Source organism: Falco cherrug, chromosome 8 (assembly GCF_023634085.1).
Source record: "Falco cherrug isolate bFalChe1 chromosome 8, bFalChe1.pri, whole genome shotgun sequence".
NCBI lineage: Eukaryota > Metazoa > Chordata > Aves > Falconiformes > Falconidae > Falco > Falco cherrug.
Genome location: NC_073704.1, coordinates 8,662,899 through 8,688,735, shown reverse-complemented (window position 1 = coordinate 8,688,735; position 25,837 = coordinate 8,662,899). Strand labels below are relative to the sequence as shown.

The 25,837-nt window shown below is 49.0% G+C and overlaps 2 protein-coding genes and 1 long non-coding RNA gene across 6 annotated transcripts; 1 reads left to right on the top strand and 2 right to left on the bottom strand.

Annotated features, from left to right (window-relative positions):
• Positions 1-797: 797 nt before the first annotated feature.
• LOC114015448 (uncharacterized) lies at positions 798-13,516 on the bottom strand. 2 transcript variants are annotated; one of them, XR_008733648.1, is made up of 4 exons: positions 13,383-13,516; positions 7,810-7,936; positions 6,746-6,869; positions 798-4,741 (listed from the first exon to the last, which is right to left on the bottom strand). It is a non-coding gene; the product is annotated as an uncharacterized LOC114015448 (long non-coding RNA). The 2 variants fall into 2 exon arrangements; XR_003559380.2 differs by lacking the exon at positions 798-4,741 and having other exon boundaries at positions 6,638-6,869.
• On the top strand, positions 7,943-21,684 carry RAB17 (RAB17, member RAS oncogene family). 3 transcript variants are annotated; one of them, XM_005437568.4, is made up of 6 exons: positions 7,943-13,152; positions 18,091-18,250; positions 19,652-19,803; positions 20,242-20,367; positions 20,577-20,670; positions 21,166-21,684. In XM_005437568.4, the coding sequence occupies exons 2-6, from the start codon at positions 18,094-18,096 to the stop codon at positions 21,270-21,272; spliced, it is 636 nt and encodes a 211-aa protein (XP_005437625.3). In that variant the 5' UTR covers positions 7,943-13,152; positions 18,091-18,093; the 3' UTR covers positions 21,273-21,684. The 3 variants fall into 3 exon arrangements, with proteins under 3 accessions (XP_005437625.3, XP_055575180.1, XP_055575179.1); XM_055719205.1 differs by lacking the exon at positions 7,943-13,152 and adding an exon at positions 13,634-13,761; XM_055719204.1 differs by lacking the exon at positions 7,943-13,152 and adding an exon at positions 17,105-17,247.
• A 1,172-nt stretch (positions 21,685-22,856) lies between these two features.
• On the bottom strand, positions 22,857-24,578 carry PRLH (prolactin releasing hormone). Its single transcript, XM_055719206.1, has 3 exons — positions 24,444-24,578; positions 23,310-23,496; positions 22,857-23,046 (listed from the first exon to the last, which is right to left on the bottom strand). Exons 2-3 carry the CDS (start codon positions 23,407-23,409, stop codon positions 22,886-22,888), a joined length of 261 nt encoding a protein of 86 aa, XP_055575181.1. The 5' UTR covers positions 23,410-23,496; positions 24,444-24,578; the 3' UTR covers positions 22,857-22,885.
• Between the last annotated feature and the right edge of the window lie 1,259 nt (positions 24,579-25,837).

Sequence of the window (25,837 nt, the reverse complement as noted above, 5' to 3'; positions counted from 1 at the left end):
GTTATTGCACTGATAACTGCTTCTTACACCTGGGACTATTTATCTTTAAAAAAAACCCAAATTATTATTTTGTTAGTAGAAGCAGATAGATGAGTTCCCCACCCTACTTGGGTATTAAAAGCAAGTGTGTCACATCCTAAGATTTGGCATCAAGCTTACTCTGACCCCACACAAGTGGGGGAAAAAAAAGCACCTTGCAGCACAGGGGCCTTAAAAGTGAGCTCTGACCCTGCTACAGAGGCAAAGCCTTGCAGTGCCTGGCTTTCCTAGGTATCCTTCAGGCTTCCCTTCTTCAGCCACCTCAGCTCCAACCTCACCTCCCCAAGACCTGGCTTAGCACTATCACCCTTTCAGGTTCTGCATAACTTGTTCTCTGAGCTCTTACCCTTGCATTTGCCCCTGCCCTTTGAGGAATTCTGGCTAAAGAGGAGGGGCAGTGCCTTATTTTTAGGCCTGTGTTACCCAGGGATCTCAGCCACCTGTGCAGCTGCATCACCATATCCCTGCAAGGAATTTCCAGTTCAGTGGTGCAGTAAGATTTGCACTGGTGCTGTTTGCCTTACTGGCTGAAAGCCTTACAGAGGCTTGGCCTTACAGCCAAACTGAGGCTTGGTCTAGACAAGTTTATGCCCGAAAACCTACTATTGAGAGGGCTTAGTAAGAAAGGCAGACAGAAAGTAAGAAAAATAAATAAATTTTAAAAATAAAGCAGAGAAATTGGAAGAGAAGCAGCTATTGCGTGACTGCAGTCAGATTTTAAATCACACATTGAACATGCACTGCAGTGTAAGAAATCCTTCTTTTTTCTTGCATTCCAGACATGTATAGTAATTTTTTTCTTTTAATACAGTCAAAATAAGCCACCTTGTTATAAAAATACTACACATACAGAATTTGTCCAAATAAATGTACAACAATGATTCAAACACGTTAGTTTTGGCTACACTATGAAGCACAGTGAGTGCAGCTTGAAAATGAAATACTGAAATGTACATTTCTTATTTTAACAAGCAACGTGAAGTCGAGGCTCGTTTTGTCTGAGAGTCATAACTGTGATTGATGATACTTGGACAAGACTGAGTATCCTGTGCCAGTTTAAAGGGCTCTATTTTAAGTACATAATACGTACCTCATTCTCCAATATCCTGTGTGCAAGGAGGCCATTTTATGCTGAGCCCACCCCAAAGATACAATTTTCCCTCTGTGCTGCTCTTAAACCAAACCATCTTGGAACACCTCGCTCTTGAAAATCAGAACAAGCAATTGGCTGTTAAAACTGCTGCTGTTGATGTACTCAACAGATCGCTTTTACATAATAAAATGAATCGTTTTACGTTCTGTGCAGCAAAATATGATTACATCTCTATTAGCGGCAAGCCCTGGTGTAGGGGAATCCAGTGGCTAGCCGACAGCATTAAAGAAAACACCAGGGCACCTCTCCACTCCACCATAAGATCACAGCATCTGCCAAACCAGAAATGAAGTCTGACGGCTTTAACAAGATGTCCATTAGTCCAAGGAGAGTGCAATGCTTTGCTTAAATACATTGGGAAATCTACGCTTAGGAGGCCAATATTTCATATTGTCAAGATATGTGAAACGAGCAGAGCTCCATTAGCATTGTTACATTTTACTAACATAACAGCAGTGGTATCCAGCAGGGTCTGTGGATTTATTAATGGGAAAAAATTACATCACAGAGAAGTATGTGCTGGCACTGAAATACTGCAGAAAAAAACAACCACTGGTGCAACTAAAGGGCTTGTACTTTATTTTAGACCTCCTAAGGAGCCCAAGATGATCCTCTTCAGCAAATCAGACCTCCTGGGAAAATCTTTCAGATGATGTTGCCACATTTGAGCAGTGTCAAAACAGGGTTTAGGAGACTGCTAGTGCCTATGCAAATTTTGTCCGGATGAGATTCGTTACTGTTGCTTCATCTCTTCAAGCCAGCAGAGTTGCTATTTGCATCAGTGGAGCTCTGTCATGCTGGGAACCTCGCTTAGCTTCATTCTGGCTAGCCTGGGGCTTGTAGTTACACAGCGACTCATCACGGCAGAGCGGTATCTGATGACTGTCTTCTCAGGTGGTCCAGAAAAGAAATCCATAAGCTTGGGTTGACCAAGGAGAATACAGCCCATAAAGTTGTAGGCTTCCAAGACAAGCTTTAGGAGGACTCGGGGCTGGGGGTGGGGGGGTGGGGAAGAATCCCACAACAGCAGCAGATTATGACCTTGTTCCGTTTTATCTACAGCAACTTACTTGCTACACTAAAGTGTGGTTTTTTCCAAAGAGGGCTTATTCACTGTCTTCATCTTGCCAAAACTCCTCAATGACCTAGTGGCCTTCTCTAGTCACTGTGGCGTGTCACAAGACATAGTTTTTATCTGTAAATTTTTCACAGGTCACTGAAGATTCCACTTTGGGGATCTCGGGGTCTCAGACTTAGATTGCTTCCCAGGTGGAGAAAAAAATCTTCCTTTGGAGGGAGTTTTTCAAAGGTTAACCTTGGGGTTGAGTTCACTTAGTATTTTCATTAGCACCCTGACACAAGTATGACAGCACTAATGAAATAAGCTGATGAGAGTGTTACGAAGCATCACCAATAAAGGAGGATAAAGTCATACAAGAATAAGAAGAGGTTAAGGCAGAACTGTGTGTCTTTTCTATAAACTACTTTGGGGAAAAGGGGCAGGGATGATGCTATGTAACGCTTAGAGCCAAGTTAGTACAAAAGCAGCTAAACAGGCCATATATAATTGTTGTCTGGAAATCAGAAGTTTCTTGCCAAAGTTCTGGACATGCATCCTAAAGCAGGTTTTGGGTAGCTGGGGTGAAGTACGTTCAGTCTGCGATAAGCACTATACTGAGAGTCTATGTCTTAACGAGTGCTAGCCCAAACACCGTGGGCTCTCTACTCTGCTACTAAATTTGGGAGATGAATATCCATCATGGATGACACTGCAACAGCCCCAGAGATGTTGTTCTGGCCCTACTGATGCTCCTGTTTGGAGGACATAAGCCAGCTTTCAGCCAGACCAACACATGCAAGCTCTCCATTACTGTGCCAGAGAGGCAACTTACCTGCAATTTGCAAGCTGTCACCGAGCTTGTTGAAAACTGCCCATCCTGGGCTAAAAATGGGAACTTGCTCAAGGCAGCCTCTGTGGACCTAATCTAATTAGCAGCAGACATGCGGCTCAGAGTGTTTCAGCGCAAAGCAAAGTGAAGCCAGCTCCACAGCAGCTGTAGTTGCAGGGAGCCAAACCTATCCTAGGCTGCTGAATAGCAACCGATGGCCACGCCTGGATCACGAAGGCAGCCTGTTATGGTCTGCTGTTTGCTATCTGCGCTCCTATCTGCTGTTCCCAGCCTGCCACAGCACCGCAGCAAGCTGCAAAATCTGGCTGTTTCTTCTACTTTGGCTTCCCCTCTTGCTGTGTAAAAAAAGCTAAGTTTCAAGAGAGATCCAGGCTATTTTCAGAAGAAAATATATCATGCATCTCTTCCACCTAGCCTAAAAACACTCCTCATTTCCTACCTCAAGTGCTATGGAGATAAAACCCATTCCAGACTGCGGAACGCATGGGTATTACAGTGACAAGACCTGCATACCCCCTGCGTTTTCTTTCCAGATCCTGGGCAGAAGGCAGGCAAGAGGTCAATATACATATTTAATTTGGGAATACAGCCTCTACATCTGTCCAAAACAATAGTCTGAACTAGGTAGTCCTTCAGCCGGACGAAATCAGGATGGCTTTGGCGAAAACAGTGCATTACATCAGCTGAAGCAGCTGAGGAACTGGCTTTGCATCACTTTGGGATTAATACATGAAAGCATTCCTCCTGCCATTGTGCCAGTGTCCTTGCCCCACTGACAGTGCATAGACACAAGAGCGAGCAATCACATGGCCTTGCTACAGAGTCAAGTAGGGCTTGATGCTGCCTACTTATTTGATTTTTCTCCGTGGTTTTTCTGCTCCATGCTTTTTCTGCTCCATGCTGTGTGGCCTCATCCACGCCCATCCCAAATGCTGCAGAGTTAAGCTGAGCCACATTTTCCAATCTGGCCCTCCAGGTTTTCTTAAACTCCAGTTGTTTTGGAGAGCAGTAAAACACAGCCACAACACATGGTCTAAAAACAACCAATTGTTTGTAGCAGACCAAGTGCTTGCGCTAATTAGTCATACTGTTCCATAAAATGGCATATGAACATCATTTTGGAAAAGCTTATGTGAAACCACATCAGAGTTTAACTCCCTCAGCTGGAGCGGAAGAGGGGGAAGGAGGTGCCGTTTGTTGTCCCTGTGGAAATCTATCCAGATTCATCCAAAGCGCAAGTCAGAGGCAAAACCATCCCTTTTCTCAAGCACAGCAGAACTTAACCGTGCTGTGCTTCTAACCGTCTTTCATGCTTGTCAGGAAAGAGGTATTTTCCACTGATGTATTTTATAGCAAAATGAAAAATTGCCACGTTTATTCTCAGGGAATGGTTCCAAGCACTTAACATCAGGCAGAAGAGCACCTGGGTCTGATCTCTCATGGTTCTGCGTTATGAACTGAAGCTGTGCATCACTGCTACCCCATCTCCAGTCATCCACCTACACAGAACAGTAGCAAACCAGCGGTGTCAGCTAGCAATTCCTGGCTTGCCTAAAGTAAGCCATGCTGGTGCTAAAGGATTTCAGATTCCAGCTGTGATAATCACTAGTAGGGCAGGAAGGCAGGTCATTATAGTTTCCTGAAATAAAGAAGTTTGCTTAAACTGGGAAGTGAAAGAAGATACCGGTAACAAAACATTAGAGGAAACAGAGACAGAACTCTTCAGATGTTACTGTGTGTTAGAGCCGGTGCATCTAATTTTAAGTCATAACACATTTTTCTGGCATCCCTAGCATTTGGGTTTTGCTCTGCACAGTGACACATGGGATTGACTCTTCTGCCCAGTGCACTTTACCTGCCCTCTGCCTCACTGTGCACCCCCAAGCCAATTCATCTGTTAGTTACTGCACCCGATCCCAGCCCTGCAGCAGTTACCATGCTCTGCAATTTTCATGTAAGGCTTTTCTGCAACATTAATTATTATGGAACTAAACCCCTTCTGATCCTTTCCTATAGGAATGTGAAGAAATTAGCTCCTCTGTTCTCCATCAACAAAGAGCTAAAACAGTCAAGCAAATGTTGTCAAATTCTCCAGTGTTTAGTTTTCCCTCTGACTGTATAAACAAAAGATTATTTTTTTTCCCCCCAGACATGAGGGCTTGTTGCAGAACCCTTTTGTTTCAGCTGCATATAAAAATAAATAAATAAATAAATCATTCAATACCCCAAAATGGACACGGAAACCAAAATGCGTGCTTGCATCTAGAAACCACCAACTTCCATAGCCAGCTGAATGGCATGTCAAGGACTGGGCTGGAAACAGATGCCAGAGGCAGGAACAGAATGGCCTCAGCCACAAGACTCTGCCTTTCCTTTCTTTTGCCTTCTGCCTTTCCTAGCTGTGCATTTCCCCAAGAACAGCTACTCGATATATCGCTACTTACTACAGGGTTTCCAGCTTTAATCCGTGTAAGGCTGGGCACTGTTAGAAGGGGGCATCTCCCCAGGGATTGACAGATACCGCCTTTGTTGCCCAACCTCAGTTTCTACAGAAGTTTTCATCTTCCCTAGCCTTGTAGCTGTGGTGGCAGCTGTGGAAAAATACTTCTCTGCAGTGGCCTCTTTTGGGGCAGTTACTAGTTTAAGTTTCTGAAACATCCTGAGCACATTAGTGGCTCAACTCAACTAATTAGAAATTCCCAAAATAATTTTTAATATATTTTTCAATTATAGAAAGAGTTGCTCTAGGTAACAGCAGATAATGGTTCACCCCAGAGGCATCCTTGTTCCTTCCTAGTTTATTGGCAACAGATGACTCATTTCACCTCTGTGTAAGGCTGACTGCTTTACTACTAGTGGCTGGTGTTAAACGAGGTTGCTCAGGCTCATACTGGTGAAATAATTTCTATTCTTGTGCCTTTAGAGACCATGCCTATAACACCCAGTGTGTGAGACTGAAAACCAGCCAAATATTTAGACATGACCTCAAGAAAGCAGGACTGCGATGTGGCCACCAGTCTGCTGCAAAGCATGAAGAGGCAAAACGCATCATCAAATGCCCTATGAATGTGTCTGTACTATACATCCAAAAGCTGGGTGGGGATTTCAGGGGAAATAAAATTATATTCGCACCCACATGAACTTTCCAACTCTGTGCTAGACAGCATTACTTAAATATTTCTCTTTCCAAGCACCAGCAAACCATTTTCAGTTGCATTCATTACAACTGTCTCACATAGACAGATGAAACACTTCTGGATAGATTACTAAGCTGGGAGCAACTTTTGGCTGACAGTGAGCTCCTCTATAGCCCTTCATATAGAAAGGTACCGCCTACAGCCATTTTTAACCTAGTTTCCTAAGGGAACATGTGTGATCACTCTGTAAGTGTTCACAGTTCCCAGACTAGTAGCATAAGCCAGCTGGCCTGTTGCCACCAAGTTTATCGAAGAGCTCAAGGTCCATCCCAAATGTGATATCCCCACTGGCAAAAATGCAGTACGTGAAGCTTGTGGTAGGCACCAGACCATCCATGTGGAAGAGAGCGCTTAAGTGCTTTAATCATGTAAAATGCTGCAAAACCAGAACCTTGTTAGATAACAATGTCTCTTATTTCACAGCACTGCTTCCTTCATTTCCATACCCTTGAGGAGCTGGCTGTCCCTTTGAAGTCAGGTACCCAAGCTAGAGCCAGAGGTCTCTGCATAGCAGCTGTTTTGACAAGGTGGGCTGGACTCGTCGGGGGTGGTCCTGCTGGCCAAGGTCCCCTGAATATAAAAGAACATGAAGTCTAAAATAAGCAAAATGTTCGATGAAGACATTCTTGCTAGGGGAAGCCACATATTCCTTTCGCAAAAGTTGCAATTTACTTACTAGACATATGGCAAGAACCTCTCCGTGCACTGAGAGGGAACACTGACTACTTTTCATTATATCTCTTTCCACCCCACCTCCAGCACCCTCAGCAGGGGATGTTCATAGCAAATAATTAAAAAAATGTTTTGAGAAATCCCCTATAAATCACAAGGGACTGTAGCTAGCAGGTAACCTGTGTGGGTAGGCAGCTGCCTGCAACAGTCTCTAGCCAAAGCATGGCTCCTCTCAAGAGTAAAGAAGTTGGTGGCAGACATTTTCCACCTCAGTGCATCCCTATTTTTCAAGTCTAATTATTGTGACCTGTTAAGTGTAATTTCAAAGGTGGAAACAATATTAACTGTCTCTTCAAATGTAGCAGACAATGCTATAGGAAAGCCTTTCTTGTGGTTCACACTTGTATTCTTTTTGTAATTTAATCCCACTATACTTAAAATGTTTATTGTAGTCAGTAGTTATTTTCCCTCCTCGGTCTTTAACACATGCTAATGTTCACTGTCACTTATCATCTGGGAGTCATTAATATTAAGCTTGTTTAATGTCTCCAAGCCAATCTCTGGAGTGTTTTAGCAATGTTAATAATTAATACAGGAAGACTAGCATTTTAGAAGCCTGAAGCAGTTCAGGCTCAGTTTTGAGCTTCAGTGTAAATGATCTGTTCATCGTTACAACTCCACCAATCCTCAAAATACTTCTTAACTCTCTCATCAGTGCATCAGTGAAGAGCCCATTCTTTTTTTTCATTAACAAAGCCACATCCCTTCCTCTTCTCAAAACTGACAAACTGACAAAATGATCTCGTGATTCTCTGTTGCAGTATCAAACAAAACAAACCTTGCCTGTATGATCACTAGTGGGCTACCCTGGGCCTTCAGGCTACCATGGATCTTCAGGCTTCAGGAGTTGAACTTGCTGAGTTGAACTTCAGGGGTTCATCTTATTGCATCAGTTCATGACATTACTGCAGGCACAGAAAAGGAGAAACAGCAAGCCCAGGGTGCTTAGAAAAAGCATTTCCATTCCAAGCTAGGCCTATGTGATTAAATTCTTATCCATGTTTTCTGTAAGAACCATCATGCAAACAAGGGATTACACATTATTTAACAGCACAGATATGGCAAACAGTTTTGAGAACATAATATGTTGGGACCACTGGACGAACCAATTATTTTGAATTAATTTTGTTTACCACGGTTCCAGATGTTTCTTCTTGAAACAAATAGGCTTTTAAAAATAGAAGAGCCCCATCTTATTTCTGAGGCTTCATATCTGCTGGCCACTGACAAGGGCCAGGCTGGCTTGCTCAGCAAGAGGCGGCATGCCCACCTTTACCAAAGCTGGCCAGGGGCTCCCCAGACCAACACTCAGTGTTTTGGAGCCCTGCTCAAAGGAGCACAGGGAGGAGAGCTGCTCTGCAAGAGCAGGGTGACGACCACAGGTGCACTCTGCTTGGTAAGCTCATTTATAGCAATTCCAGCTAAACCAAAATAATTACATCCCCAAAACAAGGCATGCTATATATACTTGCACACAAGTGACTGGTTCCTTTGAAGCTGGCTGTGAAGAGAGACAAATTGTCTGTCCTACAGCTGGTCCAGGAGCCAAAATCTCTTAGGCAAGGTCATAACAAAAACCACGTTTCTATGACCGTTAATTCTGGGCTCTGCATGCCCATTGCCAACTGTCTAAATCTGACCATAACCTCACTTCTTTCCAGCTAGCCAGAGCTTCACAATAGACAAAGTGCGGGCTTTGCAACAGCATCAAGACCATGGGTGACGCTCTCAGAAAGCCTGGCAATACAGAAGCAGCCCATCAGAGCCTATAAATATAGCAGTCTCCAGCAGCAGCGGCTTTACATCAGGTCAGCAGTAGCCCATGGCCACTGTGGACTTTCAGCACAGCCCAGAGCCCAAAAGCCACCAGACCATGGCACAGAACAGCAGCAGGATTCAGACGCTATCAAATACACACCCCATACTTTCTAAAATGCCTGCGTACGTATACGCATATATTATAGATACATGGGTCTCTGAAAAAGCAAATAAGGATTTCCAGGCTACCATATCCAATAAACTCATACTGCTCTATCCCTGTTGTGGCAGCTTCAGTCTGTACAGGTGTAACTCTAAAGCAGCTCTAGCAAACCCCATCTCTGTGGTTTAGGCCAGAGAAGTTTTACAAAGCCCTTCTAGTGTAAAAAGCACACTTTTTCTGCTCCTCCACATCCACCAGCAGGAAAAAAAACTGAAAAGCCACTTGTGCTTTCAGACATTTTCTTTGGAGAGCAAAAGGCAAGGCGGACAGCGGTGCTCATGGTATAATTTGGGCAGCTGAAACATGCTCAGGTATCTGTGGCTGTTCTTTGTTAGACCAGCCAAACTCAGGAGTGAGGTTGCAGCCCCTGTCCCTGTGCAAAACGGTGCGGTGATGTGAGCAGAAAAGAGCCTGGAGATGCCCAAGCTAATGGCACGAAGTGCTCAGCTGAGCAGGGCTGCCGAGACCACGGCTGTACTCTTGAAACACGCAAATAATAACAATACAAAAAAACACAACAGGAGCATTTTAGATAAAAACAGGCCCATCAGAAACAACTTTGGGGTATTCAGGGATCTCAGTGGTCCAAAAATGCTAAAGCTGAGGCTAAGCAGTTAACAGTTTGGGAGCAGTACAAGGTCTTCATGTTGTTTCAGCATTATGTGAGCCTCGATGGAGATCAGACCTGCTTGTGCTGGGCTGCCGGCACAGACCACGCTAGGGAGCACGCACAAACCAAATGGACAAGCCAAGGAGAGCAGGAGAAACAAATCAGGGGAGAAAAAATAATCTTCCCATGGGCAAAGCAGTGGCAAAGCTGAGGTTTTAGTCTGTTTTCAGCCTATGGTAGTGCCCTTATTACCAAACCCTGCTGCCGTTTCCACCCAACTGCTCTTCCCTAAGCAAGGGATGATTTACAGCGCTCATATCGATGAGCTAATGCTTCCTCACAGCAATTAGAGTCAGGAGGAACCAAGTGCAACATAATCACTGAAAAAAGAGTCCGGGAGCTCCCAAACTGCTCCAGAAAGTTCTGTGTCCCTGTGCCTCCTTTTACTCAGGGAGAAGGAGAGGCCCTCCTGAAGTTACACAGCAGGCAGAGCCAGAAATACAGGATTATTGGAAGTATTCTCACACATTTTCTCTAGGAGTTTTATTTTGACCTGTTCTGGCATTCCTGTGCGCTACTGAAATATCGCAATTTCCTTCACTGTTAAAAAAATCAAAGAAAAGGCTGAGGTGGAACAGTGGGAGAAGGTCTACAAGGGGGTTCCAGATGCTCAGATCACACATTGCTAAGCTAGAATATTTGATCCCTACCACCCACATGGCCAGACCTCTCCTGCAAATTCTTGTGCATAATTACATCAGGCAAGCATAAAATTAAATGCAACTCCTAACCCTGGAAAAACAACCTATGCCCAGCTTTTACCAATAAACTTTGTTTCGGGTAAGGAACCCTTCATTGCACAAGCGCAGCTGAGCAAGGTGGATCCCTAGCTTTGTGCAGGTCACTCCACGTGCTCTACCAATCCAGTTTTGATGCAGCTACAATCTTTACTTGCAAACCACTCACTGCTGGAGGAGGTCTGGTCCTGAGCATCCAGGACAGCAAGATATTTGCGTGCTCATGAAGCGGGCAGGCAGACCAAGATACTGTGCAAAAAAGCTCTGGCTCCCCGACACTGCAACAGTGTTTACCGCAGAGGTTCACATCCCAGTTGTTGGCAGAGCAGAGCCCCCCAGAAAAAAGCTGGCTGTCCAGATGTAATTCCAGAGGGAGACCCCAGGCCATCTCTCTCGTCACCCTCCCTGATTTGTATCTACTTGGTTGTCCCGTTCAGAAACGACAACGAGGAGCCCGCATCGCCGTTGTTTGAAATTGTAGATGAGCTGTGCCCTCTAGTGGGGTCTGGCTCACCAGGAGCCGGAGAAGGGCTCGTCCAGGAGGCAGATGCCCCAGCCCATGCAAGGGGCACGCTCCCCTGGGGTCCAGAGGACTCAGGGGCATCTATACCAGCCAGGCCATAGCACTTTGTGCAGGCAACTCCTTTACACCACTTCCTTTTATAAAAGACCTTAACAAAGGCATCCAAGACGTAACATCTGCTTGGGCAGATAAGACTGGTATGAAAATAACAGAGCATGAGACTGGTGCTTACTGCAGCAGCACAAATTAGAAATGAAGTTTCCCTTAGCAGCTACAAGGCAACCCTTTCATAAGGCTTCAAAGCCTTCCAGCCGAGACTGAGAGCTTAATTTTCTGTTAAGAATTAGAGGCTTAGTTTAGGTGCGTGATGTTACCGCGGTTTGTAGGTCCAAACCAGCAGGTAAATGGGAACAGACTGCCTTTGAGCATCACTCCTCACTGTGGGCAAGGAATCTGTGGCTGCAGCAATCCTAGCCTAAGGTATCCATGCCTCCAGCTCTTCCCAAACCCTGAAACACCTTTCTATCTCTCTACTGTGCCTGTGGGACTGTTCACAGGGTCATGGTGAGACTCCTGCTGAAGAACTGATCTATCCGAAGCACTGGAGAAAAAAATAAGGTTTTAAGTCAGCTCATTTTACAGCACAACCATGTGAAAAAAGTTATGGGAGAGGATGGGAGCACATAAACTGTTTCTGTGCTGAAAAAGCAATACCAGCCTCAGATGGTTTGGGCTTTCATAGGGTTGGTAGGAATAGTCTTCAAAAGATCCCCAAATCCCGTTCTAGCTTCTGCAGAGCTGATGGGAATAGACCTGGGAAGGTAAACACTTTCCTTCTGGGAAAAAAAGCTGTGTGCAGGGTAAGATCTGCTCTCAGGCTGGAGGTGTACGTGGGTATACTCAAGCCAGGTTTGCTGTGACAGTGCAAATCCATGCATGGACACACTCCCGAGCAAAGGGAAACACTCATTTGGCTTGCAGACCAAAACCTTTCATAGTGATACCACTTGGTGCGGGAACCACTGCTGCATGAAGCCTGTGCAACTCTCAGGCATCTGTACATGACATTTCATCATAGAAATGGGAAGTAATTGAGCTGGAGCAGCCAGGCCTTGGAAGTCATGAGACATGCTCTTCTTTTCAAAACTAGGATGTGCTCTTTTAAGCTTGCTTGTAGGGCTCCTGCTTTTCACCCTGCTCCCTGTAGCTATTAGGACTAGATTTTGTAAAGTCTGTTTCACTTCCAGAAAACTTTAGGAGCTGTTACTTGAAGGAAAGACATTGCCTATGACAAGATGAGTGACAGAAATACAAAAACTATCTTAATTTAGATTTTTAATTATCAGATCTTCCTCTCCTTACTCCAGACCTGTTATCCCAATGCATTAACTTGCTGTGATTTCATTCTCAAGCTATTAGAGCTTTAACAAGAGCAGCCTTCTCCAAAGCACCAAGCCCCAGCTGCCTGTGGTAACAAGCCGTTCCTTTAATTAAAGGCAGTAAAAGCCTAAAAGCTCAGGTTTTGCTCTCTTTGCACTTCCCCAGCTCATCTGCTGAAGTGCTTCGCAAAAGAAGCGGGTAGGCTGTCACCTACCAGCTGGTAAACCAGCCAGCTCCTGAAAACAAATTGCCCCGGCAATCCTGTGTCCAAGTTATCCGAGCCTGTACCCTGGCACCAGACCAAAGCCAGGTCTAACGTGCGTCAGCAGAAACTGCCGTACTATAAAAACCCAGAGAAGGCCAGATCCCTGGCACGCCGTGGCTCCGGCCAGCCCAATACCAGCCCTCCCCTGTCTCAAACCCCAGTGGTAGGCTGTGGGCTGCTTTTACTCCCCATGAGATCCTGAGGCACGGGGAAAAACCCACCCACTCATTCATCCATCTATCCACCCACCCACCTTCAAACCCCAGTATGCGAATCGGGGGCGGGGGGGCGGGAAGGAGGGAGTATAGGGGGCATGGCCAGCGACCCCGCTCAGTGTGACAGCAGCCCTGTGGTCCCAGCTTGCCTGGCTTGCCAGCAGGTCTAAGGTTCACTGATCTCCGGTCGGTCGTCTCTTCCCTTTGACACCACTCCCCAGGAGCTGCTGGCTGGTTTCGCTTTTATCCACCCCTGGCACAGAGAGGGTTGGGCAGCTGGAGGGGGCCATCGCCCCACCACCCCTGACACCACGGACTGGAGCACTGGGAGGAGAGCAAGGCTTCAGAAGGTAAAGGCATCCTCTGCCGGGGAACTCCATCAGGGCAGGCCCAGCCCCGACCCACCATCTCCAAGGTGCCTTTCCCAGACAAGTTCCCAGAACTGTCCTCCTCCCACGGGGAAGCAGCCCCGCACCCCAGCTGCAAAGGGGATTCCAGCAGGGAGGGCAGCACTGTCCTCAGTGGCTCCCTGCCCAAAAGAAGAGATTTTAGGAAGACTTAGGAAACCCTTTGTCCTTACCCCATCCTCTCCAGCAGCCGAAGAGCTGCTGCGAAGGTCTTAGAGCACTTGGTCTCACCCGCAGCCCAGGACAGTCTCTGTTTATTGCTGCGTTACTTCCCCAACCCACTCTGGCTGCACAGTTATGACCCTTATTCTCTTCCCCTTAGCTTTGAGGAGAGCTGATTGCATTGAGAAATCAGCACTCTGTAAATCTGACAGTGTTTACACATTAAGTCCTTGCAGTTGGGATTTTTGTATCCCCCGGTAACCTTGGCTTAAGCGAATTTTCTAAATGGCCGTGCTGCTACGCTAGCGGTGCGAGAGCTTTAGTGGGTAGGAGGAGGCTCCCAAAAGCAGAGGAATGCTTTGAGCTGAATGCTAGAAGTTAATTGGGGAGGTAGGTGCATGATCACTCTTGGGGTGGGGTGGGGGTGTTGGGGGCAGGGAACAGAATGGGGTGGGACACCTAAATCTGAACAAACCTAAAGCATTGTGTCCAAAAATTACAAGGCTAGATACTGCAGACTTACATAGGTAGCATTGGAGTCCTGTTTCACCCCACCCCGAAGGAGCTCATTAACTGTGGTTCTTGTTCACTGCTGCACCCCTGCAGAAACTCAGCAAATGTCTTCAATGGTTTTAGGATCTTCTTAGATCTTGTGGTTTAGAAAAGCTTAGACATCAGTTAAACATCATTTGACTTAAATATCATTAATTTGCCAGGAAGTTAAATAGTCTTAAACAACACTTCACAGTAGCAATTCTTTTCTTTTTTTACTGTTTTCTTTGGAAATAAAAAGCTTATGCCCCAACAATAAATATACCAGGTCCAGACCCCCATCCCCACCGACCCCTTTCCTGGTTAAAAATACTGCAGAGATACCTACTGGTTGACTGGCAAAAGCCAAGCCCTTGCTGTTGCATTCCAGTGCAAATATCTACTTTGCCACCTCATGTTGCTGTATTTATGCCCATAAAACATGAGTTTGAAAGGATGCCCCTTAGATAAAGTCCACTTTCCTGCTAATTATAAACAACTGAGTCACTCTCATAAACAGATTTGTCAGGTTCCTTCTTGGAAACAGTGAGAGCAGGCAGTTCAAGTGCAGTATCACTGATCTGGTGCTGCAGCTGTACCCAGCAAACAGATTACCTTTAAGTTGATTTACATTAAACCACTGGGCTTTATAGAGGAAGCTGGTTAACGCTGGTTGGAACTGCTTCCACATACCCACCCCGTTGCCCACGGGAAGGAAAGGAGACATCGAGACAGGGGAATGGGGATGTATGGCTGAGAACACGATTTCCTCCATTAGGAAGAGAGAAATGATCTGCGTCATGGCCATTTTGGTACGCATGTTCTAGGTAAGTGTAAGATCAGTCAAGCCTGCCCTGAATATCTACTGCTAGACACAGTGGTCTCAGAATATTAAGCTGCGTCTGGAGACTAAATCCACCAACATGATTTTTACAGTTGAAGAGAAGTTAGTCTAGGCTAATCTCTGGCTCTTTATACTGAATCTGAGTAGGTTCAGCTTTCCTTGCCCCTTCAGTGTGGCCTTCAGGCCCGAGGACAGGACTTGTAACACCACAGCTGTTGCCCAGGCTGCACCCTAAATTGCCAAGTTATTCTTTACCAGGATCAGACTAAAAAGTCCCAAAATCCAGCATCTAAGCAGTCACAGTTCAGGTAACACCCCAACCTTTGAAAGCCTGTGCAGGAACATTTGCCAAAGCCATTTTGCACAGAAGCATCAGTGACTTCTGAGTTTTGAGTCTGTAGTGAGATAAATAAAACTTATTCTAGTCAGACTGAGAAGCTTCCTGACATTCAGGTGCACTTTGCTGGATCTTAACTCACAGAAATCAGTAGGAAAGTTGCTTTAAATGCTCCTCCTGGGTATGCTCAGTCATCCCAGGGAAGTCGGGGTTTTCATTTGAAGAAGGAGCTTCTGCTTCATTGGCAGCACAGGTGCTGGCTGAAAGGACAGGGAAGCTGTTTGCTGCGAGGCAGCAGCACCATTATCTGCACCTAGAGCAGAGTCTGGTGACCCTGCTGGAGCAGCATCCTGGATTTGTGGAGCTGACTGTAACCCTAAGCAGAGTCTTGCCAACAGGCTCTTCCCCAAGGCAGGGAACAACCACAGAAGGGTGACTACCAGCCACGTGAGAAGTCTGCAGGACTTTTGCCAGTCCCTTAGCCAGTGAGCATGGGGTTTTACTCTGTACAGTCCATTTTCAACAAAAAAAGGATGAAGAAAACAGTTTCCCCTAAATCCTATTTTCCATTGAATCAGAAATAAGCCACTTGTTTTGCTTCTTTGCTGTTCTCCTCAGATTGAGAGAAAGACTCACTTTCTGCCTCAACACAGAAATTGTTTCAAATGAGCTTTGGAAAAACTCCCCGTCTCTAATAGGTGCTTGCTAGCATGAAAAGTTTGCAAGGAAATTTCTGTCATTGCAGTAATTCTCAGGCGAGCTTTGTTCCAGCACCAATACAGCCTTTTAATGTTAAACAGAGAGGAGCAGAGTGAAATAATGAGAAACTGAGTTTAATATAGGCAATCTTGGGTGTTTTTCCTGCAGCTTCTTGCTTCCCTACAGAGTTTTATAGTTTATCACCTACGGTAGCTAACGTAACTGCTCAGAAAGGATAGAAGTCTTATTTCCAGGCCTAGAAAGAAGCAAATATATGTAATTAATACCACAAGGAGCACCCTTATGCTGTACCGCAGGGTTTATCTTTTTCCTGCTTAAAAAAACCCACATAACCCACCCCTAACTAGCTGTTCTGCACAAACTGCAATCCCACTTTTCGTTGGTGGGCTGTATGAGCTAGGGGAGGAGATTCTTAACTCTGGTGTTTAAGGGGATGAAAGCCCATCTCACTAAGCAGAAAAGCCACCTGCATCTAAAGATACAGAGCTGGGTTCAGCCAGCACCAAGGAATGCTCTTAATGACAACCTGCTTTGATAACAGCTCAGGGAAGGGAGAAGAATTAAAGGTCTGGAGCCTGCCAGATTGCAGGGGGAAGACAGGCAAAATAAAGGAGACACGTGGCATGAGCAGTGTGCAGGACAAGAGGCTTTTGTCAGACAACAAGGGAGCTGCAGACACTTTCCTGGCCAGGACATTGCTAAGTGCCGCTCTTACGTGCCCTTATAAAGGTACTTCTTGCTCACCTGCAAGTTCTGCATGCCAAACTCCTGTGAGCCCCAGGTAGAAGTTGGAGTAATTGCACCAAATCTTCATTATAAGTCTTGCAGGTCCCTGCTCTCTGGCTGACTAGAGCTTTCCTCAAAAACACGTGGAGGGAAGCACCCCAGGCAGGCACTGTTCACACCGGCACGGGAGGCTCTTCATCTCGCATGGAATAGTGGTGAGAGGATCAGGACACACAGGCAGGGACCAGCAGCAGGACGCAAACATTTCAGCATCCTTCACAAGGCTCCTCTGCTGCCTTTGGGTGTTAGAAGATTAGAACTTTACAGGAGGCACACCTCATCTCTGCACGCAGCAGTTATGGGCTTGCTGGTGGCATATTTCCCCTTTGCCACTGCATGTGGGATAAACGCATGCAAGTGCATCATCTCATGCCCTCTCCTGCTCAGTTCAACACTCTGTGACCCTTCATCTTCAAGCTCTGCATGAACCTCCCTCTCTCCTACATAGCTCTCCATATGAGCAGAGTATTTTTGGAGGAGGAGCTCTGTGAGGAGGAGCCAGGGCAAAGCTTTGGCTAGCTGCGAGGCGGTGTTATTCGCCACCCTGCGCTGACAGCTCCCACAGACAGCAGGGCAGCATCACTTCCTTGAGCTGAAGGCTGGGAGAAGGGGACACGTGCCACCCAGGAGGGCTCACACCGACCATCCTCTTCCCAGGGTATGTCCAGTGCTCTGCAGCATCTCTCTTCTTAGTCAGGTTTGAGGCAACCACCATTATTTTGGGCCATGCTCCCCCACCATCCCTGGTCACTGTGCAGCATAGCTCCACCCCGAGTGATGCACAGTCACACTTGGTGGTGCAATGGTCATGAGGGCATGAGACTTCATGGGCTAGGTCTGCCTGGGCTTTCTTAATCTGTGGTGCAGGAGCATATGCCGTCTGCTACATGTGCTGCTGACCCCAAGGATGCTTGAGTCAGGTCCTCTCACTGCTGCTTTTTCACCCTGGTGGGTGACATGCTGACTTGAAGCGGTGCTGCCTCAAAGCCCAATCCCCGGGCAGTGTCCTTAGCAAGCTGGTAGCAGCATCATCTCCAGGCTGGAGGTGAGCTCAGGTGCGAGTTAAGCTCCCCAGTATAACTTCTAACCGGGACCCACAATAAAAATGGAACATCAGCCTAAGCTCTTCACCAGGACTTTGGTAAAGGGCGCGTGCTCGAGAGCAAGGCACACTCATAAGTGATGTCACTCTGCCATTAACTTTCTCCAGCATGTCCTCTCTAAAGGAGATGCATCCAATCTAGTCTCCTTGTCTACATCCAAGGTGGCCTTTTGCATCAAGTTTCTTCCTAAAGATCCCCACCCTCTGGTCGTAACAGACAGTGGCAGATGGTTTGATGTATTGAATTTGATTCAGGATATTAATGATTTTATTCTAGCCTATTTTGAGGTTAAACCCCACCTGCCTTACTGCCACCAGTCAGGAGCTGATGCAGGCGGCTCAGCTGATGGACCTGGGATCACTGCAGATGTACGTTTAACAGAGTTGGTTTCCTTGCAGGGCATGGCACAGGAAGCAATGCCAGGCACGTTCCTGGAGGGGATTCGCCCCACCTACATCTACAAGGTGGTTCTTCTGGGGAGCACATCAGTGGGAAAGTCAAGCCTAGCCTACCGATACGTGAAAAATGACTTCAAAGAGTCACTGCCAACCGTGGGATGTGAGTGAGTAGCTTCAATAGCTTGATGGCTCTGGACAAGAGACCAGGCCTGATGCTCTTACTTGCAGTGGGATGGGATGCGGGAGAACCAGTTGGTACATCTTGCAGCAGCACAGACCCACTTTTGAACATGATATGGACTTGCCCCAGAGCCAGACCTTCCTCTGTGCTGTCATCTTCAGGTCTCTGCAGCCCATTTTCCTCAGTGCCAGGCTGTAAGCAAAGCCACAACCAAGTTGCACAGGTTTGGCTTAGCTCTGCTTCTTGGAGGCAGGTAATCAGCAAACTGAGTGAAACCTGGAGTCCAAATGGTACAGTTCATCTGCACTTTGCATGCTTGGTCCTGTGCTGCCCTTGCAGCTATGCAGACACCCCCAGGAGAGTCTCCCCTGCACATGAGCCATGAGCTGCTCCAGCCTCAGTGTCCTGCTGGAAAAGGGAGGTTTGGGCCTCCAAAGCAGGCAGGACAGCCCAGGAGGCAGATGCCAGCTGTAGAGGACCCCTCAGCACTGCCCAGTGGGTAGGTTCATTCCACCAGCCTGCAGCAGAGCTGAGAGTGCATACCTCCCCACACCCTGGCCAGGCTGCAAGCCCCACGCTCTGCCCCACTGGCAAAGGGGAAAGCATCTGCTGCTGTGCATCCTGCCCTGACAAGCCATGCTGAACAGCCCACATCCAAAGGCAGGCCACATGCCTGCTTGTCCTTTGATGAAAACTATCTGGAGAGCTGCGAGAGTCCTGCTCCCTCTATAACCTCCCTCGGGCTAGCATACCTGCTGGGGTCAAGCTGCCTCCCCTATGCATTTGCATCAGCACAGCTTCCTACAGCACCCAGACATTATAGATGTTTGTTTTACACGTTGTACCTGCATTTTGCCCTAAGGCGGCACAGCAAGCACAGAGGCTGTAGTCCCACATAGAGCCTGAAGAGCTAGCTGGTAGAGGAGAGCGAGGTGCTGCGGGGCTGCTCCCTCGTACCTCTGCCATGGCTCTGGCTGGTCCACAAGCAGCCATCTGCTCCCTGGGAGAAGTGATGGAGGACCCCCTCCAGTGTGAGCCCCTTTTCGGTAGATATTCCTATTCACAGCTCTCAGATCTGAGCCACCAGCAAGGTGGAGATGGCTCTATCTGGGGGCTATTCTGCAAAGCTCAGAGTTATCCGACATCAAAACTGGTGTGCATCCACCCAAGTCTGCTGTCAGGAAGGGCTCCCAGACTGCCACAGGCTGCCCTGCCTTGCGGCACACCGCCTCATCAGTGGTGTCAGCGCTTGTGAGAAACCCATTCCAATTTTTGTATTAGAGCATTGTTACTGGCCCTTGGGATGCGTTTGACCTCATGGCAATGGTTTTGAGCTCTCTGCTTTTGCAAGCAAACGTGCACCCTGCATCTTGCTTGCAGGCTCCTTCTTCACACAGACACTCAATCTGGAGGTAGCCACTGTCAAGTTTGAGATCTGGGACACAGCAGGCCAGGAGAAGTACCACAGTGTCTGCCACCTCTACTACCGGGGTGCCCATGCTGCTCTCCTTGTTTACGACATCGCTAACAAGGTAAGGCAGGAGGTGCTGATCCTGTCCCTGCCAGAACTGTGCCGTGCTGCAGCAGCACTGGTAGGGAAGAGGTGTCCAGGTGATGGTGTTTGTCCTTGGTAGAGCAGAATGCAGCATGCAAGCAATCATTTGAGAAGATGAATGTCCCATCTGGGACATGCCAGGGGCTTTCCCTGCCCATGCAGAACCACGCCACCACCCCAGGGGTGATTTCTGCTGCCATGCAGAAAGGGTACATACCATCCAAGGCTGATTTATCCCTAAAGGAATCAGTTTGAGCTCCAATGACCTGTTTCAATGAGAGAGTAATCAAAGCCTCCTAAACACATTTCTTCCACCCCTGTTGGTTTGGAGCCACCCATCCAGCTTTGCTATGCTCAAGACAAAGGGATTGAATCAAAACGAGATCACTGGATAGTTTTGTCTCCATGTCTCCAGGAAACACTCAACAGAGCAAAGCTGTGGCTGAGGGACCTGGAGAAGGAATTCCTTCCTGATGAAATAGTCATTGCTTTGGTGGGCAACAAGATGGACCTTGCTGCTGAGCGAGAAGTTGCCACCGAGGTGAGCGCCTGTGGTGAGCTCCCAGACCCCTCATCACCCCCTTGCCAGCAAGCACTGGGATATGGCCTAGAAAAGCTGAGAATTTAAAAGGCTTTCAGATACCTCCAGAGTCCCCGTGCAATTATTGACCTGCCATGAAATGCCACAGCAACAAAACCTAAGCAGCCTCAGAGGAGGCTGGGGGAATAACTTTGCTTGTCTCCATCTAGGAGGGAGAAGAGTTTGCAAGGACCAAAGGCCTCCTGTTCATGGAGACATCTGCAAAATCCAACCACCAAGTAAATGATATCTTTATGGCCATAGGTGAGTAGTGTGATGGCTGTAGGTGAGAGCACAGGCAGGTGAACCACAGGCCCCAAACCTCTGCTTTAAGGCTGTAAATGCCTTCACCCTCAAAGCTGACCCCCTTCATTGCCCATACTTGCCACTGAGATCTTCATCCCAGCCATTCCAGCCTGCACCACACCTGGCAGCTGCCTGGGTCACAGCCAGAACAGTCCATGGTTTCTGTGAAGTGTGCCACACCGCTTGGGGCAGAAAGATGGACGGATCCACCCCAGGATGCTCCAACATCACAGATGGATTTGAGGCCCTCTCCCAAAGCCACAATTTTGGTTTGCATTACCATCCAGTCTAGGTGCAACGGTGTCCCCAGAATAGCTGTTCAGGAGAGGTCTAACATGTTTACTGTGGGATGGTAACAGTGGCCACCAGTGGCTCCCCTGAGGTGGGACAGCCATCACATCCTACCCCACTAGCAAGAGAAATGAACAGTTCTCACCTTGTGTTTCTTCCTAGCCCAAGAGCTCCTGCAGCGGGAACGACAGAAGGCATCAGCCCCATCCCTACACGGGAGGTCAACAGTTGACCTGGGGGAGAGCAGGGCAAGGACAGGGTGCTGCTGACTCTGAAGATGGGCAGTTCTGACCTCAGCAGTGGCTGGATGAGGTCTCCAACAGAAGCAATGACAAAACAGGGGGGACACAGAAGCAGCTCAGACCAACCACCACCCCCCCTCAGAGCAACATCAGAGCCCATCCTGGGGGCACAGGGGCCTCTTCAACCCTCTAGCACTGGCTTCATCCAAGAGGTAAAGCACAGGGGTTCTTCCATCAACTTTCTGCTTCCAGAGAGGAGCATGATCTACCAGCACCACTGCCACCAGCCCTGACTGGCAACATCCCCCCACCCCAGCTGCATGTCATCTCCTCCATCTCCCTTCCTGTCTAAAAAGGGAGGGGTTTCTTTCCAGAGCAAAGCAGGTGCATCCCAGTGGCTTTAAACCCAGGCTGCAAATAAAGAGACTATTGCCCTGAAGGTGTTATTTTAATTTTTCCTGACCTGGATGTTAGCCTGCAGGAAGGGGCCACAGGAAGCCTAGAGATGGCAGAGACCAGACCTGGGGCTCCCCTCACCCCACCAGCCCCCACCCAACCTGTTACAGGGATCACAGCCCATACTCTGGAGAAATCACCAGTTTATTACTAATGTAAGAGCCTTGTCTGGTGGTAGAGCAGGGCCAAAGCAAATGCCCTGCCTGCAGCACAACGTAACCACTCAGTTTTTGGAGCATGCCCTGATGGTGATGCCAGCCCATGGGACGAGGCCTGGCTAGGCTGAGCTCAGCCATAAGGCAGCAGACACCCTTGAAGATGCTCCCCATGGAGAAGAGGGGGACTACAGTTCCCTTTGTCAGGCTTTGCGAGGTCAGCTCCCCGCTGAGGACCACCCAGCACCCTACACCAGCTGGGGACGCTGACCTGCAACACTTCCCCAGGCTGAGCCACCCTGAAGCAGGACCAGGTCTCTATCTCAGCAAGAAGGCAGATTTGCTGCCTCCTTTTACCTGAATCCCCTGCTTTAGGGCAGCTAGGTGCTAATTGCCACTTATCCCCTCACCTGCCCCCTCCCTCCCAAGATTAACCCTTCCCTCCCCAAACAGTCCTAGCCCCTCAATGCTGCACCAGGAGCTGCAGACAGGGATGCTGAAGGTCACCCTTCTCTGTGGCCCCTCTCGCCTTCAGACTGGAGATGGAGTAAAATGGTCTGGCTTGGGAATACAGCTTATGAGGGGACATTTGGGGACATGCAGTGCAATGGAAAGGGCCCTGTATTCTCCCTGAGAATTTTTGACCCAAGCCATGGAAATGGGTTGGCTTTTTGTGACCCCGCCGCTGCTGAAATGAAGGTGTCGGGGGCACTCATGGGTGCCAGCATGATGCGGGGATCCCATGGGATGCACCTGGGAAGGGGAACCCTCTGGGGCTTATTTTTAGGGTGTTTTTGGGGTTGTGGGCTTATAAGCATACTGTGTTGCGCAGAGGGAAGTGCTGCCACACTGCATGCACTGCCAGGGCAGACTGCAAAGCCACGGTGAGCATCAGCAATTTTTGGGGTCACATCCCCAACTCATGCCCACCTGCACACGCACCCCCCCCCACCCCCCCGCTGTGTTTCAGAGCAGAGAGGCTGGAACATAGGGATGAGAGGGAGAAGGGCTTTTATTGTTGGCTTCAGCTCAGGGGCTCCGCTCCTCCAGGGGGTGCTGGGGGGGGGCGCAGACTTGCTGCCGGCCAGCCCCCCGAGGATGGGTGCCCTCACCCAGGGCTTGCCGCCGCCCAAACCGCCCCACGGGCCTGATCCCGCGTCCTGTGTACCAGGATGGGTCAATGTCCGGGTCTGCAAGGCAAAAGCAGAGGAACCATCAGGGGGTGATGGGGGAGGACATGGAGGGGGGAACAGGGCATTGCACCCATGGACTGGGGTGAGGACACACCAAGGGAGCAGAAAAGGGGCTTGAGGGGGATAAAAGCTATTGCAAAGGCTGTTTCAAAGCAAGCTTTGCTTCTGCATAGTGGCCCCCCTCACCCCCCACTAGTGCAGCTGAATCTGGGGATGCAGAGGGGTCTGGAGGCAGGGGGATGGTGGGAAGAGTCCCTTACTCCTGTTCTCCATGGAGCGCTCGTGGATGCGGCCGTGGGTGACAGGCAGGGTCAGGCAGGTGAGCAGTAGGCACAGGAGGCAGGCGGCCCCCAGCTTCATCCCCAGCACTCTCTGGCTGCGTGGCTTGATCCCAAAGCCTCCCGGTGCTTCCCACTGGTGCCGCAAAAACGGTGGCCTCCGATGTGGCTGTGAGAGCAGAAAGGTTTGGCTATTGCAGAGACACTCTGCTTGGTTTAAACTCTGGCAGGGTGAGTCCCCCACTGGGAGGGAAAGGCTGCCATGGAGGGGACGGGGTGACTGTATCACTGCTGCCGCAGGGCTACTGTCACCGTCACAGCATCCCCAGACTTGGGGCAGCTTGATCAAAACCTGGGCGTTTTGATGGGGCTGACACCTCTGGGGTAAATATCCCCTGCAAACACGAGTTGTACAAACCTCATGTTCATTAAAACAGGTGTTTGTCCTAGCCTAGCACCTTAGGCCAGGCCTGGCGTTCTTCTTTCTCTCTAGGACCCCCAGTGTGCCCATGAGATCCCACAGTCCAGGAGATGGGGAGAGGGGCCACCACCAAAATGCAGGGCTGGCAGCACCAAGCAAAGGCTGCAGCGGCACAAATGGGTTTTGTTGCCAGATGCTGGGTGATGGATGGACTGTGGCCACCTCTGCAGCCCTGGTACCCACCCCTGGACCCAGCTGCTGATAATGATAACCCGGCAGCACCCTGTAACATGCTTTAGGGCACCGAGGAGATGAGTGGGACATTGCAGGGTGGGCTGAGCAATGGGCTTGATTTCTGCAGCCACATGCAATGAGGGAGCAGGGCAAGGGGGAGAAGCAGGAGAGCTGGTTAAGCAAGATGCGGTGGGGACCCAGCAGCAGCTTTATTTCCAGGGACTTTTGCAAAGGAGAAGTTTGCAGCATGCCAGGCAGGAGCTGGACTGGGCTCCTGACAGCTCAGGTTTGCTGCGGCCACCGACTTTTTACAGTCCCCTTTTGGAAACCTCCCAGCCGGCTGGACAGACACAAGGACACAGACACAGAGGCAAAGCAGCGCTCAGGAAATTATCCAGCAACAAAAGCGTCATGAGAGGGAGAGAAAAGCAGCATTTCCCCTCTGCCAGGGTTGCACTTACCGTGGCGTGGTGAGGCGAGGTGCCCAGCTGCCGTCCCGCTGAGCCAAGCGGCCACCGTCTGAGCCAGAGTCCCCTCTGGGTGCCGTTTTTATGGCCAGTTTCGTGCTGATGTCAGAGGCGAGCCCCAGCAGGGACCAAGCCAGGGCATCTCCCCTCCCCGCTGTCCCCTCTCATCAAATCAGCACAGGGTTTTTTGTGACTCAGAAGAGACCAGCGTTTTATGCTAGCTGAGGCGGATAGCTTGGGAATATGTTAGTCCCTGTCCTTGACCCAGTGTTATTTCAGACAAGGGGGAATTTTCTGCTCCATCACCCTGCCCGTGGGGAGCTCCTCACCCACCGCCCACTGTGGGGGTTGGTGGGTGATGCTGCCCTAAATGCTGGGGTCCTGCTGCCACAAACCTGCTCCACTGCGAGAGTTATGCTGGATGCCACCACCCTTTCTCCTTCAACACCCCCTTGCCAAAAAAACCCTGCTGCTTTAAAGAAACCATACAGAGAAGAGGGGAAGGCAACTTGCTGGGGCATGTGGGCTGGTAGGAATGGGCTTGTCCCCACTGCAGGAGGGCTTCATATCTCCCGTTTTAAATGGGTTAAACCGCACCCAGGGAAAGATTCCTGATGATGTTTGTCCTGCTGGATGTGATGCTGGAGGAGCCAGCTCAGGGCCAGTAGGTATGCAAGCACAGGTGCACCCCCAGGCTAAACTGGAGTGACTGGGACTTGAGACACCCTGAAACAGGGACATCTCTGTTGGCAGGATGGCAAAGACAGCAGCACTGGTGGGGTGTGGGCAGGGGGCCTGGCATTGCCCTGGGACAAATCTCCATCTCATGCCATGGTCAGCTCTGATGCCTGAGCACAGTGTGTTGAGGGACAGTCAAGGAAGTGGCGTGGGACCCAGGGTGGCTGCTGCAGAGGGGCATCAAAGGCAGGGAAAGGGGTGAAGAGAGGAGAAAAAAACCCCACATTAGCCAAGGAAAGCTGGACCCTGAGCTCAGCAGAGCTTTCTCCACCCCAGGGTTGTTGCTATTATTTAATGCAGATTTAAAGCAACCCCTTGATGTTTTGGGCTTGTGTTCCATGCAAGTCAGAGCAGCGCATTTCAGGATCAGCCCCTACTTACTCCCACACTGTGCATCCCCTTTGCCCACCTGGCCTCCCCACTGGGTACCACTGACCCACGCTCATCACACCTCCAGCTCTGTGACCAGCATCTGGCAAGTCATATTGCGGTCCTGTTCATCACCACCTCCCCCTGCTCTGCTTCAACGCCACCGATCCAGCTCCTGTCTACTTTTGCCTGCCTACTTTTAAAGTAAGGGGTGCACCAGCTGGTTAAAGGAGAGGATGGGAAGAGAAAGGAGCCTTTGCTCGAGTGAGCTGGAAGAACAG